General features: G+C 44.2%; 1 protein-coding gene across 1 annotated transcript in view; it reads left to right on the forward strand.

The window, feature by feature from the left end:
• Nucleotides 1-17289, forward strand: part of LOC147899365 (alpha/beta-Hydrolases superfamily protein) — a 100577-nt gene extending 83288 nt beyond the window's left edge. The window contains exons 9-11 of the mRNA XM_087378170.1: nt 10089-10164; nt 16691-16834; nt 16961-17289. Of these exons, the coding sequence (XP_087234296.1) occupies nt 10089-10164; nt 16691-16834; nt 16961-17000 (260 nt within the window). The 3' untranslated portion in view covers nt 17001-17289. The remainder of the gene's footprint in view (nt 1-10088; nt 10165-16690; nt 16835-16960) is intronic.
• The last annotated feature ends 1025 nt before the right edge of the window (nt 17290-18314 follow it).

The raw sequence follows: 18314 nt of genomic DNA on the forward strand, positions 1-18314 counted from the left end.
ACCTCACACAAGCTTGGGTGCTCCTTAGTCGTTTGTCTCTGATGATCAGCTCTTGATATACCTCATCTTCTTTAGTAGCAATAACGCAAGCAGGTGCTTTGTTCAAGTTGAGCTTTGAGATATCACGTGAAGAGCCCGAAAAGGAGTCAAGACTTATCTAGTAAGTGACACCTAACACTTGGCACATGAACTCAAAATAATATCTCAAGCATGTGCCACATTAACACTACTTGATTGGGGCTGTTATATTGGAGCATTATCTAAAATTATTTGCACCACATTCTCTAGCTTTCCTTCTACTTGGAGCACTACCACTATTGTACCGATACACAAAGCAGGAGACCCTTTGGATACATACTGTGGTACATGGGCAGTAGTAGACGAGCCATGTTTTTGATAGCATCATTCCACCCTTGATCACATCCTCACCTTACAGGCAGTCATTGAAAGGAGGTGAGATCCAGATCCCAAAAAGTCTATGCTAGCTTCGTAGACTTTCGGAAGGCTTTTGACAAGGTCCCACGAGCCCGCTTGATACAGAGACTTCAGGAGATGCAGATACCATGAGTTATGATCTGGGGTGCGATGAGCCTATATGAGTCTGTCAGAGGGAGGGTGCGTACACCTAGAGATCTATCAGATTGGGTTGAGAGCATGACCGGGGTGAAGCAAGGATGCTCACTCTCTCCGACGCTCATTGGGCATCACATTGATGAGATTATGACTTTCATTGACCACATAGGAGGAGAGGGATCCTTGCTTGTAGACCTGATTGATACAAATCCTTCTATACGCTGATGACATAGTTCTCATTTCCTCTTCTGCGGTAGGCCTACAGCGGCATCTTGAGGTATTTTGTAGAGAGAGAGATTTGACAGTTAACCTTGGCAAGACCAAGGTTATGATTTTCAACACTTCACGAGAAATACTTCTCTACGGCATAGTTTCACTTACTGAGGGGAACCAGTGGAGATAGTATAGACATACACTTACCTTGGGGCAGTTTTTGCGGGGCCTATCTTCATGATGACACCGCAGCTCAGGCGCAACTCACATGAGGACAGGGAGCTCTAGCTCAGTTGGAGAGACAGTGCTTCCAGGCACACTTCTAGGATCCCCACGAAGGGGTGGCTCTTTGATACACTAGTGAGGCTAACAGCCTTGTATGCAACACCCTTTTGGAGATGTGACAGTGGAGTGGCGGAGTTTCGAGAGGCTACACGTTATTATGGGGTCCAAGATTATCATAAGCAAGCTGCCAATTCCTCATCAGATCATACATGCTGAGTTCACTATGACACCATTGCAGATTGATGCCATCTTCCATACAATGATGTAGCCCATTCTATGGGCTATCCATAGGTGCTACTCAATCCTTGGTATGTGCCTTGTAGGCCTCATTATAGGCAGTTAGGTCAGTTGGTACAGTTAGTACATGTACCAGTTAGGACACTTAGTCTAGTTAGAGCACCCTGACCTAGGATTTTGTTATATTGGGTGTCTCTTGTACTTTCACTCAGTTTTGTAGCAATTCATTACAACAGCTCTTTTTTGCCTCCATTCCTTGTTTGCTGTGAACGGTCTGTATAGATGTGTGGCGACTGCATTTATTGCAGGTTCAGATCTGTATGGACCTGCTGGCGGCGTTTTTCACCTATACGGACTGTTTCGGGAGGTGAACTGTTACGCTCTAGCCGAGGTAGCATGACCTCGGAAGAATCAGTCGACATTTCCCTTATAGGATCTATCTTTGTAATATATGTGTTTGCGCTTTATGTAAATGATCGGGAGGGATTAATGTCAAGGTCCTAGGTGAGGGCTGATAGCACCAGACTAGATAGATCTGAGACCAAGGGCCTAGTGCAAAGATTGTGCCTAGGGGCAAGGAATTAAATGCATCCCAAGAGAGGGGTGAAATGTTGCATTAGGAAGGCCCTATATGGATGACATGTGGCATCTAGATCTATCTAGGGATTTGGGGTCTGCTAAGGCTAGTGAGAGAAGAGAAGGATTTGATTTTACGTGATTTCGATTTCAGATCTCTCTCTTGCTTGGAAGTCTTGGCAGAATAGGCTGGGAGGAAAAATCAGGGTGCTACTCCCGTGATACGTCAGAAAAGGCTAGTATAGAGACAAGGAAGGTGACAGTTGGTATCAGAGCGCAAGGCTTGGAAGAGCGTAGCGGGAGCGTCCACGATGAAAAGACTATGAAGGTGGAGCGCTGGTGACGGGTCAACCGAGGGTGACGACGAGGTCCGTGAGGAGCGGCGCTCACGTGGACGGTCCTGAACGGGTGAAGCTGGTTCTCCGCTCGTGGACTCGAGGGACGGGGTTAGCTGGTAGGTTGGCGCAGAACGACGGAGCGTAGGATAACGTGGTGGTCTACGACGGAATGAAGACTAACAGGGACTTACGTTAACGGAGGTCTTCGGTGAGATTTGTGAAAGGGCGACGCGCAGGCAGGATTACGGGGGATCTGAGAACCTGTGACAACAGACGATAGGTTCACGCCGCCATCTGTTCCGCCGTAGCCTTGGCCCTCCAAGCTCACGTAGACAGCTCGTAGCTGGGACCTCTTTGGCCACCAGTTCCGCTTATATGCTGTAGCTAGTTGATTGCACGTATCAGCTGGTATCGAGTTTCTAACCGGAACCCAGAGATTGCAAAGGCTTTGGCAGAAACGTATCATTTACGATCAGGAAGTTACGAGGAGGCTACAGGCTTCAGGATATCTGCATACGTGAAAATCCAGTTGATCAAACCGTGTAGCGGGAGTAATCGACCAGGGAGCTCTCTTTGACCTCCGTCAATTCTGTGTTTTTTTCCTGATTTAGTTTGCTGATGCTCCGCTTGCGTGAAGAGGGTTTTGTTAATAATTAGTCTGCGTGAAGGTTTGATGCTGCAGCGGGGACAGATTATGCTTGAGACTATGCCTGTGTATTTTAGTCTGAGTTGACTTGCAGGAATTTCCCTAGTATAGGGAAAGCGGGATTTGGGATATATGCATGTATCAAATGCCTAGTTAGTGTGAATCTGGGATTGCAGGTATTCCCTAGTATAGGGAATTATGTTCAGAGTGTTAGTACACTGAATTGTGTCAGCCTTTGATTACAGTGTTCTAGCGGTGTTATTTAAAAAAAAAAAAAACAAAAACAAAACAAAACACCTACTGAACTAAATGGAAGCAGAAGAAGGGGCTTCCAGGAGGGACCCTGGTGAATCAGGAGTCCGGCCGACCCAGCAGGGATCGCGCCTAGTAGCTCACACTTTATCTGGCAGGATTGCATTGCTGGAGGATGCCTTGCAACAGTTGTTAGCGCAGCAATTACAAGCCAACGCAGGGCAATCTGAACTTAGGAGAGCGTTACAGAGTATGTCTGCCAGACCTTCTCGAGAAGAGAAGGGAAAGGCTCCAATGGAACTGGAGTCTAGTGTCCATATGGTCAAGCCTAGGAAGGCTAAAGTGCCAAATATTGCTAATTACAGACCGGAAAAGTATTCTGGTCGGATGAACGACCGTAGCTCCGATGTCATTGAGACCTGGTTACACAAATGGGACGAGGCGTTCGCCATTTGTGAGATCAGAAATGACATCAAAAAGATCCGCGAGGCCACCCATATGTTTAGTGAGGCTGCGGATCGGTGGTGGATTAAACAACAAAAAGATGGCATAGCATCCACTACCTGGGAGGGGTTTAAAAGAGAGTTCAGGAAACACTTCTTACCTCCTGACGAGGCATCCCGAGCTTGGGATCAATATAGGAACCTTCGTCAGAGAAATTTATCAGTGGCAGAATACACTGATAAGTTTCGAGAGAGTGTAATGAAGGTTGACGAACCCCTGCCTCAATCAATCCAAGTGAAAGATTTCATATTTGGATTGAATGATCGAATAAAAATGGAAGTTCGGGCTAAGTACGCGAACACGTTAGATGATGCAATAGCTATAGCCCTGAACTACGAGGATGCCAAGGGCAGCAAGCCAAGTGGGTTTGCACAGGTTGGAACCCAGTATGGGTATCCGAAGAAATCTGGGTTTAAGAAGAAGTGGGCTAGTAGAGAGAGTGGTTCGCAGCCGAGTGGTCAAGCCAAGCAGGCGAGACCGGCTGAAACTCCTAAACCAAGTACCACCATTGGAGTGAAGAGGAAAGTAACCCCAATGGCAGCTCAGGCTTGGTCTAAGTCTCCCTTGAACCCAGAACAAAGGGAAAAAGCGAGGAGAGAAGGCTTATGCTTTGGTTGCCTTCAACCTCATCAGTGGAGAGATTGTCCACGTAATAAAGATTGTCGGATGGCTGAGATGGTGATCTCAGAGTGCGACGTGGAGATGCAGGGAAGTCCCAGAGCGAAAGAGATGCAGATTCAGCTAGCGGGATCTTCTCAGAGGTTAGTACCTTGTTTGTTCTGTGTGTCTGTTACTAAGTTAGTGACGAGTGCACCTGATAACATCCTATCTAAGCCCGCAGCAACGGGGTATACAGCCTTCAATGATACGGAGTTAATCAAAATGAAAGGGCAAGTGGCCAGTCATGATGTCATTGTGTTGTTTGACTCAGCGTCAACTCACAATGTGATTAACTCCAAGCTCGTGAAGAGGCTGAAATTAAAGACAAGTCCATCTGACTATGCGTATACAGTCAGGATGGCCGATGGAAGTTCAACTGAAGTATGGGACCAAAGGGTTACCCAGTTAGAGCTTCGGATTCAGGACTATACTGAGAAGCTTGATTTTGAAATAACCAAGCTTGCTCATGCGGATATAGCCCTGGGAATGGCGTGGCATTCTAGGAAGAATCCAGCCATTGATTGGAAAAAGCACGTATATCAATTCAAGATGAATGATGTGCTTTATGTCTTGCGAGGTGAAAAAGATATACCTCAGGGACCGTTGGTTTCCGTGATGGAAATCAGAAAGGCTCAAGTAGAGTTTTTGTACCTTTGCACCGCATCGGTAGAGTCGGTGAATGATTCTTCGACTAGCACTGATGTTACGCAAAGTGGTGAGATGGCCAAGCTGGCTAATCTTATAACAGAGGAGTTCTCTGAATGTTTTAGGGATGAACTACCTTATGGGTTATCTCCAGAGCGGAAAGTTCAGCATAAGATTGAACTGATCCCGGGGGCAGAACCTGTAAATAGACCTCCCTATAGAATGAGTTTTATTGAAGAAGCGGAGGTGCGTAGGCAACTGGAAGAATACCTCAAGTTGGGGCAGATTCAACCAAGTTTCTCACCTTTTGCTTCACCAGTGATATTAAAGAGGAAAAAGGATGATACGTTTCGCCTCTGTATAGATTACAGAGCATTGAATAATATCACTGTTAAGCACAGGTATCCGATGGCTCGGATTGATGATTTGCTAGATGCATTACATGGAGCCGTGATTTTTCAGCAAGATAGATCTTAAGTGCGGCTATCATCAGATCCGGATTAGAGCCGAGGATGTGCATAAAACCGCTTTTAGAAGCAGGTTTGGTCATTATGAGTTTTTGGTAATGCCCTTCGGACTTACCAATGCTCCAGCGACCTTCGTCATGCTTATGAATGATTTACTACGTCCGTATATCGGAAAGTTCGTAGTACATTTTATTGACGATATCCTAATATTCAGTAAAAGTGTTACTGAGCATTGTGAACACTTAAGGATAGTGTTCAGTACTTTGAGGAAAGCCAGTCTTTACGTGAATAAAAAGAAAACTATACTGTGTATGGTTAGGCTTGAGTACTTAGGGTTCATAATTACTCCACAGGGGGTAGAAATGGATCTGAAGAAAGTGGCTGCGATACTAACTTGGCCAATCCCTCAGAGTCTGACCACGTTGCGATCATTCTTGGGATTTGTCTAGTTTTATAGAAGGCATATCAAAGGATATTCCGAAATAGTATCGCCATTGACTGATCTGACCTCAGATAAAGTACCTTTTATTTGGGGACAGAATCAACAAGAAAGTTTTAACACCATAAAACAAGCTGTGGTCTTAGGACCGGTGTTAAAAATAGTTGATCCCCAGAAACCGTTGTTCCTAGAAACCGATGCGAGTGGCATTGCGGTAGGAGTAGTTCTCCTTCAAGAGGGAAGGCCAGTAGCCTTCGAAAGCAAGAAGCTTTCTCCCTCTCAAAGGAATTGGCCAACTCATGAATTGGAGTTGTATGCTGTTATCCATGCTTTGAAAACATGGAGGCATTATCTGTATGGTTCAGAGTTTTATGTGGATGTGGATCATGATACTCTGAAACATTTCTGTAAACAGCCTGACTTGAGGGGCCGCCAAGCTAGGTGGGCAGAGCTCATGCAGGAGTTTAATTTAACGATTCGGTACCGAAGAGGAAAAGACAATAAGGTAGCTGATGCGTTGTCTCGCATTATGCACAACCTGAGTTTCACGGTATTAGAGAGTGCTCTAATGACCGAGATCAGAGAAACTCAGAAGGTGGACGAGTTTGTCCAGAGCTTATGGCCTAAGGCTCATGTGTTAAAACCCGGGGAAAATGAAAAGGATGACATGGCATCCAGAAAAGGCCAAAATTATGCAAGATATACCATAAGGGATGGTATGCTAGTTAGAAATGGCAAGGTTGTAGTACCTGGTCAGAATGATCTCAGGCAGAGAGTCATTCGACAATACCATGATAGCCCGTGTGCGGGACATCCAGGAGTCGAGAAGACATATGATCTCGTGAAGCGAGATTTCTTTTGGCCAAAGATGAAAAAGCATATTCATGAATATGTGACACGGTGTTTCTCGTGTCAGGTAAGTAAGGCCGAGCGGGTGAAGCCACCCGGACTTTTACAGCCCTTGGAAATACCACTAAGTAAGTGGGAGAGCATTTCCATGGATTTTATTGTAGGACTACCTGCAACACAAGGAGGGTATAATTCTATCCTTGTGGTGGTTGATCGTCTAACCAAGATGGCTCACTTCATTCCGACTAGAGAGTCTATTAGTGCCCCGCAAGTAGCGGATTTGTTTATTAAACATGTATTTCGTCTGCATGGATTGCCGAGATCCATAGTGTCAGACAAAGATGTCAGGTTTACCGGTCACTTTTGGACAGCGGTATTTGAGACACTAAGGACTGAGTTGGGAATGAGTAGTGGGGATCATCCTGAGACGTATGGTCAGACGGAGAGAGTCAACCAGACTTTAGAGGATATGCTGAGGGCATATGTGTCATTGAGGCAACATACATGGAACAAGTGGTTGCCATTGTTGGAGTTTGCCTACAATGATAGGAAACATTCATCTACTGGGTTCAGTCCGTTTGAACTGAACTATGGTTATAGACCAGCTAATCCAACTATAGTTGGAGTACCTCAGAAAGTGCCTAGTGCCGCGAACTTTGTAGTTCAGATGCGGGAGATGCTAGCACTTGCGAGAGCTAATATCCGTCAGGCTGGATAGAGCCAAGGTGTATGCGGATGAAAATCGGTCTATAAGAGTATTTGAAGAAGGAGAAAAAGTTTTTCTCAGAATTCCTTCGCACTCGAAGTCGTTGACTTCAGGAGAGTGTGCTAAGTTATCACCTCGATACTGTGGGCCGTGGTTAATTCTAAAGAGAATAGGCAGTGTAGCCTATAAATTAGAATTGCCACAGGGGTGTAAGGTGCACCCGGTTTTTCATGTTTCACGTTTAAAGAAATTTTTACATACTGGTGACTCACTAATCGAGGGTGTGGTTTTGTTCCAGGTGATAGAGGATATTGCAAGGCGCAAACCAACAAGAATCCTGGACCGAGGAACAATGCAAATACGAAATCGGAAGATACCCACGGTGTTGGTTGCATGGCACGGTCAGCCTCTATCCGAAGCTACCTGGGAATCCGTATATCAGTTGCGGAGAGTGTTCCCAGACTTTATCATTGAGGACGCTGATGTCTGAAGAGGAAAGGAATGTTACGCTCTAGCCGAGGTAGCATGACCTCGGAAGAATCAGTCGACATTTCCCTTATAGGATCTATCTTTGTAATATATGTGTTTGCGCTTTATGTAAATGATCGGGAGGGATTAATGTCAAGGTCCTAGGTGAGGGCTGATAGCACCAGACTAGATAGATCTGAGACCAAGGGCCTAGTGCAAAGATTGTGCCTAGGGGCAAGGAATTAAATGCATCCCAAGAGAGGGGTGAAATGTTGCATTAGGAAGGCCCTATATGGATGACATGTGGCATCTAGATCTATCTAGGGATTTGGGGTCTGCTAAGGCTAGTGAGAGAAGAGAAGGATTTGATTTTACGTGATTTCGATTTCAGATCTCTCTCTTGCTTGGAAGTCTTGGCAGAATAGGCTGGGAGGAAAAATCAGGGTGCTACTCCCGTGATACGTCAGAAAAGGCTAGTATAGAGACAAGGAAGGTGACATGAACAGCCATTGTATGCCTCATTTACTGCTGTACAGACTTCTTTCGGTGCATTTAATGTAGTACGGACCTGCCTCGGAGATCGTGCCAACCTTTTGAATCCTCTTCTCAGTGCATTTCTTCATTTCTAGGCTTGTGCTTGTATTTGAAGCCATTTGGAGGTTGCTGCAGCCATCCGGAGACCTCTCCTTGAGCCCGTTGGCTCTCATTTGCTGTCCCTTTGCCTCGGGCTGCGAGATTCTCTCCATTGGATTCCTCTCCCTTCATTTCGAATTGCTCTCCTCCTCGTGGGAGCACATTTTCTTACTGTAATTCTCATTTCCAGCCTTCTCTTGGCACCCCTCATTGCCATTTGTTGTCCATTTCACCTCTCCTTCAAGGGTGATTATCTGTGCTCTCATTTGGAGCATTCTCTCTGGTGCATTTTTGAGCTACTTCATTGGGTAAGCCTCTATTGCATTGGTTCCTTCTAATTTCTGCAAAACAAACCTTTCTTTGCTTCATTGGCATTGTAAAAAGGCTTCGTGTTGCCTTTTGGGAATTTTTCGCAGCAAGTAAACCTTCAGATAGCCAAGCATTTGCAGTGAAAAAGCATTGAAGCTTGAGCAGAAATTTGCCTTTTGGTTTTGAGAGGTTGTCCTCCTCTCATTTGCATTGTCAGTTGTTGCTTTTGCCTGGAATTTCAGCACTATGGCTAGCAACAAGGATGATTTATTTGGGATGCTTGGGGCTGAGGAGAAGTTTGATGGCACAAATTACCCCATCTGGGCCTATATGATGGGGCATGTTTTGGTTGCCAAAAATTTGTGGAACAATGTTTCAAGCACTAAGGTCAGGCCTACTCGACTTGCTGCTTCTGGTAATGCCTCTGGTACAATTGGTACTACCTCAGGCTCATCTAGTGATGGGTGTAAGGCTACTGCTGGTGTAGCTACATCTTCCACTACAGGTACTTTGCCTCCTACTCGAGCAGATTGAGTGGGATGGACGTGATGCCAAAGCACATGCCTTGTTTCTTCTCTTAGTGAGGGCCGTTACTATCTCTCGTATCCGGTCTTGTAAGACAACTAAGCAAGCATGGGATTTTTATATCAGGTGCGGAATGAGGTGAGGGTTGCCTATCTCCGCAAGAAGTTGAAGGACTTGAAGCTTGAAGAGGGTGGTATTATGGATGCCTATCTTACCGGTATGAAGGATTTGAATGAGCAGTTGGCTAACATTGATGAGGTGGTTCCTGATTCTCAGCTTGTTTCTAATACCCTTGATGGGTTTCCTGACTCCTAACACTGCTTTGCTACTACTTTGAGGTTGGTTGCAGGTGGCAATGCCAACCATCATTCCTTTACCAGCTGGTTGCCCTCTTACTACAGTGCTTCAGAGTAGTCCTTTAGGGACGGGTGGCTAGTTGCTTCTTGATGTAGTCAAGGTTCTATTTCTATTGACTCTTCTGTCTGAAATTGGAATTTCTATATCTATTGACCATGTTATCTAAGAAACAAATTTGGAATCTCTACACCATGCATTACTGTACAATGTTACATTAGATTCATTTAAATGATATGAAAACATATCCTTTTCTGGACACCTTGTGTACTGTAGATGTTTAATATCTGGTCTTACACTATATAGTCAGGATTCCAATCCCAAGATTTTTACATCTTCTAGCTGTCTCTGAAGGTTCATTGAGTTTATACAGTAACAATGGATAATTTCAGCCTCACCTACTTTGCAGCTCTCCTGGAGTCCACAAGGAAAGCTGCCCTCAAGGACTTGTCAGTACAAATTGAAACAGGCTTTTCCAATGGCAGGTTAGTATTAGTATTACAAAGCCATAGTAAATATTAAATGGAAGATCTTCTTGGAGATGAAGTGTGCATCTATTCTTTTGATATTTTGTCTCCATATTTCGTTTTATCGTCGTCCTAAGAGGTGTCAATTTACAAATATTTTTCCATTTTGCACCCAAATGCTATGTTTCTATGGTGGTCAAACCTCTTGAATGAGGATATCCCTCTCTTGGTTGGCGAATGGTAACGATGAGGTCTTATGTTCAAATTGGCTTGTAAAGAATCGATGCTCTTGATAAGCAATGTGTGCCATGCAACAATATGTCTTGAATTACCTGCAGGACAATTGGATAAAAATCCTTGTTCAGAGGGGAACACAAAAATAATAGAAGACACTGCCCTATGAATATTCTGGGATTTCAAATGGTAAAAAGTCACAAAGCGGAAAGGCATGATTCAGAAATCTAATGAGACAATAGGCACGTGATGACACTTGGAAGAACATAACTTTAAACAGAAAGGTCTAATTTTCCTCCTATGGACTTAATGAAAGCGCTTGATTTAGTGTCTAGAAAGACTGCTGAAGGGGTTGGAGGAATTAGGAGTGCCACAGGATGCTAGGATGGCAGTCTCAATAACCCAGGAGAAAATAAGATGCCAGAAGGTAGGCTATCATAGTACTTCACTACTTGTTGGGTTAAGGCAAATTTTTTCACTAGTTGCCGCATTCTCAATTTGTGTGCATCCTTTGTAGCCAGTGATTGGCATACCATTTGCAGCAACTCAGCTTTTTACATGTGCACATTGATTCTACCTGTGTTGTGGAGGGCACTTCAGACTCGATGGCCTCCCCATTCTGTTTTCTTTTACCAGATCTCTTAGGAGTATGGGACAAACTCATCACATCCAACTGGGTCAGCCAGCTTGTAGCAGAGAATTCATCTCCTCCCAGCCTCCCCTTCCCTCCTCCTTCCCACCGCCTTCCTTCCCCATGCCCTTTGGTCCTGCCCCCCCCCTTTTCACCTCCCTCCCCAGCCTGTCGTGGTTCTGGCTGCAGCCTGCTTTGGGCCAACCACAGCCTGTTTTGGGCTGTTTTTCCTGTGGGAATTCTGGCCCTTCCTCTTGAGGCTGGCGACCAGCCCATTTTAAGGCCTCTTGCTTCTGAGCAGCTCCACTTTGATGGTCCAAAGTGCTCCTCATCCCTTTTAGCCACCCGTGACCCCCTCTGTGGACTGCAAGGGCTTTCCAGCCCCCCTCAACCCTCCTCGTGGCCTGACTCAAGATCCCAGCCCCCTTCAAACTTTTCAGCTGTCCTTTGACAGCCAGGGAAGGTGTTTTTTGAGTTGCCCGCAGGCTTCACAACCTTTTTTTCTCCTCTTTCCGTCCCTCCTTTCCCCTTTTCTCCGCCCCCCCTTTCATCCCTTCCCTTTTGCATGCTTTCATGCATGGCATTTGCCATGTCATCTGCCCCTTCATTTCAGGCTGTGCTGCCACTGCCACACAAATGGTCGAACTAATTGCCATGTGGTCCAGGTGTCACATGATCATCTCGTATGAATTGTATGAGGCAGTTTGCCTCATCCCTATGCATATCAAGAAGCTATCTTGGGCAGCAGAGAACCGTCACAACATGCAGGCCCCTTCATGGGAGGCTGATCCTTAATGCATGTGCATCCCTTCTTTATCTATTCTAACATGCTTCTGGCTTCTCCTCACATGAGGGTCTTACAGATGAGCAACTAAGCTATGGTGAAGGATAGCAGAGGGTGGATCATTTATTCTATCATGCCTCCAGCAATCAGGTATCAAGAGGTACTTCAGTAGCACAGTTCTCTGTTGCTTGGGATTTTGAAAGGATCCTGTCATCGTCCACAGTCTCCAAGAGGTGAAGAGATTCTTGACCTTTTTCTTCCATAGGGGTTGGTCCATTTGCCCTCCCAAAATTTGGGATGGGAAGGTACTTGGTTGAAGCCATTCCTGCTCTTCTACTTTCTGTACACAAAGAAACGAAAGGCTAGAAACTTGCTGTCTAAAGTCACAGCAAACTGAGATTCCTTTCTTCTTCAACTGCCAACAAGAATTGGGGCTTGCTGCTCTACTTTGCTGGCAAATCCTTCTCCTGAACTGCTGACTAGATCTTGAGGAGTTGGCTGCTCTGTCTAATGCAGATCTACTTCACCAGGTAGGCCTTCTTGAACTCGAGGTCCTCCTTGGCTGAATCCTCAGGCTTGCTGATGGAAAACCGCTCCTTCGTATGCAAGGAGAGGCGTGAACTGTAGGTGGACTGATTTGTTGTCTTCGCAAAAGCACCCACATGGCTATAATGCCATGTGACAGATTTCACCATGCATGCAATGCACATTAGCAGAGCAATTTTTTACCAAACATGGTTCATACATGAGAGAGATATATAGAAGAGAATACAGAGGCCAAGCGGCCATACTGTTGAGCTCAATCGACGTAGGTAATGATAAGGAGGAGGGAACATATGTAAGGGTCTCATGGCAAACTTTGCGAGCATGACACTATGTGGGGTACATGGTTTACTCCAAATGGGGTGTGAGGGCATCATGACGTGTAACCTTTTGAATCCAGACAGTCCTCCCTTCAGAAGTCCATTCCATGCATTCCTTGGTCAAGTGAGTGAAATAGGAGGGATTCCATATGCATAGGCTGAAAATGTCTTGAAAGCGCTCTCTCTTCAATCTTGTCAAAGAAGCATGCCCTTTGTTAGTTGTGTCTAAACAGTTGCTTTCATAGTGAACTTGGGTCCTATAGAAATGCACCCCAAACAGATGTATGATCTGGCAATCTTTGCCAACTCTCTAGGTAGAATTTGTTCTGTGGTGGAGTTGGCTCTTGGTGTTGAAGGTTATAAACTTGTCTTCTTAAGATTGACCTTCATAACCTAGCTGTCAAAGAACACTTGTAGTGCTACCAAATGCATTTATAGGTTCTTCATTGTTTCGTATATCAGCACTATATCATGTACATACAGCAAGATGGGAACGAGTGTCAGTGCCAGTGACAATCCGCTCCCTGCCTTATGTGTCCACAAAGGAAGCTAACTCATCAGCGAGTCACAAGAGGCTGGGGGAGGATGCACGCACCCTTGCTTCACACCAGTACATACTTTGTGAAGGGTGAACATCTCATATGAAGCCATGATTTCTGACATGGCGTCATCCTCCATACCTAGGTCTTGAAGGCACAAGATGAGACAAGCTCATAGGACTAAGTCAAAGGCCTTGTGGGAGTCCACAAAGAAGCAATATACTCTCTAATGCTAGTGTCTAGCCTCCATTATAGCAGCCGGTAGCGTGCATATGTGATGCAGGGTGGCATGGTCCTGCTTTGCATGTTGCTCACATACCTGCCTGTTCTATAACTCATTGATTTACATCTCTATTGCTGATCCACATACCTTTGCCTTTAAGTGACTTGCTCACATACCAGCTCGGCATGTTGCTCACATACCTGCCTGTTCTATAACTCATTGATTTACATCTCTATTGCTGATCCACATACCTTTGCCTTAAAGTGACTTGCCATGATAATTTGATAGTTGCATGCATCCACGAGTCTCCTGCTTTGCCAATGGGGATGATGGTTTCGGTAGTCCAACACATGAGAAGCCTTTACATAAGGGCTCACTAAAAAGTTTAGCAAGGATAAAACACGTGTTTCTCAATCTTGGATTAGAAGTTTTGACTGAAGGTTCTTATGATCCTTGGCTTTGCCATTCCATAATTTTTGGATAATATCTTTAATACACAATGTGGAGAGGAGTGTGGAGTTGGTGGGGTGGTGGGAAATATTTGTGAGATCAGGTATGAGCTGATGGGTACGTTGTATAAATAATAAAACAGATGTTGAGGTCCTAGAGCTGGAAATCTGAGATTCAACTTGCCTTTCATACCATTTTCGAGTATTTATATTATATATAGATAGTAACGAATCTTATCAATTGCCTCTTTTCTAAGAGTTTCACCCAGAATTCCTTGAAATTACTACTGAAAGGATGTTCAAGATTTTCTGCCTGTCTTATAAGGAAGTGTCGTTTCTTGCACTGCACTAAGCATTAATATTTTTCGCACTCTCTTCCTTGATCAAGTGCCCTTGGTTGGCCCTAGTGTAAGCTAACTGCTTTTCACTTGTTATCATACCAACCATCTTAGGGAACAAGTCCTTTCAGTGGATTTGATGTGGGGACTTGATCTTGTAAGAGTAAGGGTGTTCTATGATGATGCGGATCTAATGGGTGAGGAATTGGGCTTTGGCATCTAGTAAATTTTGTTGTCTATACTCTCTAGGGTGTGCATAGATAGCTAACATATGTGGCTTCCATGCTGTTGTCCAATTCATAATAATAGTGTGTGGAGACAGTTGTGGGAGGGTTTTGTGTGGGCTCTGGTAAGGGAACGTGGAGGATAAGTGTGAGAGATCTGCAGGGTGGCTTCTAAGGTAGATGACTTGCGAATTGAAAGAAGGCCTATGACGTGGTCCAGCACAATTTGTCCACCACCATGTGGATAGACTGTGTATCTCCCAGATCTAGGCCATCTTTGCAATCTTGTGTACACAATCAACTCATGTGTGGTGCACAAGTATCTTTCATACTATATGATTACAGCCCTATCATGTGTGTTGGTTGATGTGCAGCTAAACTCAATCTCCCAATGTCTATGTGGTAACACGATTGCATCCTTTCATTAACTTCATTTGTGTGTCGGTTTTGGCATTGTAGTCGCTCCATAAGTGAATATCTTCCAACTTCAAGGAAGCTTTGCATATGTTGGTCTATTGCCATTAATGGTGATTCTCCCTTTCTGGTGTGTGTGGGGGGGGGGGGGGGGGGGGGACATATTAAAATATAGATGACCATAGTCAAATCCACATGTAGTAGGCAGGCTTGTCTTTATCTATCATAGTAATCCATGGCTGTATGTGTGAGGTGAAGTGCCCCCTGATTCATGTATTCTTGTCGCCATGTGGACCTCCACTTTGTGTTAAAGCCATACATATATATGAACTATGGTAGGCCCCTTTTTGGGTGCGGATGTATCTGTGAATAAATGACTATATTCTGATAGAAGGTCACATCTTAGTTGTTTGTTGAGGAACATATGGACAATCCATAATGCAGAGAATAAGAGCAATGACGGCTCCACAGGCCATGTTCCAATATTTAATGAGAGGGGTTTCTTGTCCTAGATGGAAACTTTCCCGTTTCGGTAGATGTCCCACTTGCAATTTGTTATCTCTTCCATAACCTTATCGATGTCTGCCTTCCTTCATTCTACCTGCACGTGTGTAAGATCCTCATGATATAAAGGGTGTTACAATATAGACGACCATAGTCAAATCCACATGTAGTAGGCAGGCTTGTCTTTGTCTATCATAGTGATGCATGGCTGTATGTGTGAGGTGAAGTGCCCCCTGATTCATGTATCCTTGTCGCCATGTGGACCTCCACCAGCCATACATATATATGAACTATGGTAGGCTCCTTTTTGGGTGCGGATGTACATATCTGTAAATAGATGACTATGTTCTGATAGAAGGTCACATCTTAGTTGTTTGTTGAGGAACATATGGACAATCCATAATGCAAGAATAAGAGCAATGACGGTGCCACAGGCCATGTTCCAATATTTAATGAGAGGGGTTTCTTGTCCTAGATGGAAACTTTCCCGTTTCGGTAGATGTCCCACTTGCAATTTGTTCTCTCTTCCGTAACCTTATTGATGTCTGCCTTCCTTCATTCTACCTGCATGTGTGTGAGATCCTCATTGATATAAAGGGTGCTACCTTTCAAGGCCCTCTTTGTCAATACAATTTGCCTTGCAACTTCATCTTTGAATTTGACAATCAACGGCTTCTCCCTTGTGTCATCCTTCCCCACATGCCATGCATGTTGATCTGCATGCTCTCAATTCTAAACTTTTTGTGCACAAGTTTTATGCGGTGTCCAAAAGGCTGGAATTATCCTCAGTCCCTTGATTTTAAAATTCAGAGCCTTACTTTGTCTCCAGCTCTCTTTGACAAAGGCTCCCTAGATTTGTGTGGGTTCGATATTGTTCAACACGTCCACCCATGATGATCTCTCCTTTGTGCAGACTTCGCTCCTTGATGCATTTCTTGAGGCTGCATTTTTCTCCACAAAATGTCTAAGACTTCTGGTTTTGAACGCTTGATAACTCCGTGCCTTACAGGCCTAGTTCAAGTGCTTGATTTATTTGGGCTTCAGAATCTAGAGGAACCTTGAAACGATTGTAGCTTAGTTGAATGGTCCTACAATATATGGCAAGATAAATGACTCCCTCTCTACCATATCTTCCTCAAAGCTCTATTTGAATGGGTTATTTCCAAGGGTTACTTGGTTGAGCAATGTTGAGAGAATGCTTTGTGTACTTTTTGACTTGGAGCTAAATTTTCTGTGTTATCTGTAATAGAACTCTAGATGAATTTTTCATCAGATAAAATAAATATTTTGTGGTGGATGATTTCGACTTCTTTCCTGTTTATCTCTGGGCAAATACTTCAGATGGAGTATCCCAACACTAGTTGCTTGGGGAGTAACAGACAAGTATTTGCCAACTTCGGAAGCAGAGAATTTCTGTAAAACAAATGCAGATGTGATCCAACTTCAATTACTTGAGGGTGCAGGGCATATGCCTCAAGAAGACTGGTAAAGCTGTCACCTCACGATCTTCAATTTCTATCGTCAAGTTTGTGACTGTTACTTGAATCCTGATTAGTAAGGCTGTGAATATGGCATGTGATGCATAGTCTACACTCACTTTCAATTTTGCAGGCCAGAGAAAGTGGTAGAATCATTGACAAGATTTTTGTAAGAAAGATCAATGCTTGCAAGACCTAGTCAAAGGATCTTTGCCCGAGAGCTTGCAAAGCTGGGAGGAAATATGTGAGAGCAGCTAACTAAGGTTCAGGAATTTCAAGCTGTTAACACCAGCCCTTGCCATCAATATCATAATCTTCTCACCAGCATCATGGTAGCCATTGTATCATGCAGTTTTTTGTACATAAGTGCACATTATTACATTAGCAAATTCTTATGCTGGTAACATTGTATAAAACATTTTTCTTCATGTGTGTCTTTGTATCACTTTGGAGTGTTGTCATTTACACTTGTAGTCCACTTTCTGTGAATTTACATGTAAACAGTCACATGTTAACAATGGGGTTCATGCTCACATCAAAGTAATTTCCCCCCCCTTCAGAGTGCTCTTATTGTGCTGCAAAACTGCATAAAGAACCTTTAGTAATGAGACATCTCAACCATTTAGTGAGGAGCATGCATTGCTAACTACTTAGCCTCTTGGATTTTTCAGATTCAGATGATTGACCTTTATGCATGTGAGACTTATAGTCAACTTCACGTTTTGTTGTATGAGTTTGAATTGCCACACAATCCTAAATCCAAGAAATAACTTATCTAATAGGTAAGCTGACTAGTGGATGCTACTGGTGTGGATGATGCTGAAGAGGAGACGGGCGTCATCATATCATTTGTTGAGAGGAGCATACTCATGCTGCCTCGATAGGAAAAGGATTTTGCATAATGCCAAGAGGAAGAAACCAGGGGATTGAGATGCCCACGTACTTGCTCAAGCTTTCACAAATAAGATTATGTCTAGAGTCTAACTATGATCTTCATAACCGAGATGTTGGCTATTGCACATTTGAGGGTTGGGAGCTCTAGTTTTTCTTTTGTCCAAAGAAAATAACCTTCTATTAATGCTTGAAAAAACCCAACCACACAAATCAGCTATCCGTGTGGTGCTAGTTGTGGAAGAAAGTACAAGAAAAATGCTGACTGCTGTCCACTCTGTTTCTAGAGAACCAGCTCTACAACCAATGGAGGCCTCAATCGGTGAATGTGTAAATAATACATGTGCAGGCTGAGCCTTGCAGAAAAGTGCATGCCTTTCAGCAGTCATCTGAAAATCCATCCTGCCAAATGGCAGCAAGGGTGGCTGTTGAAGGTACCTGCTGGCCTCCCATCACCAAACTGCAATCATGTTCCAAGCAGGAATGCTGGACATCGTTTCCCAAACATATCCTCGAGTGTATGTACCGCCGTCGGCAGGATGATGGAGGAATCACATCCTGCACCTCGATCCGAAGGACGTTTAGTCCAACAATCA

This window comes from Dipteris shenzhenensis, chromosome 8 (genome assembly GCF_047967505.1).
Source record: "Dipteris shenzhenensis isolate YYH24624 ecotype China chromosome 8, Dip_SZ_1.0, whole genome shotgun sequence".
NCBI classification, from domain to species: Eukaryota; Viridiplantae; Streptophyta; class Polypodiopsida; order Gleicheniales; family Dipteridaceae; genus Dipteris; species Dipteris shenzhenensis.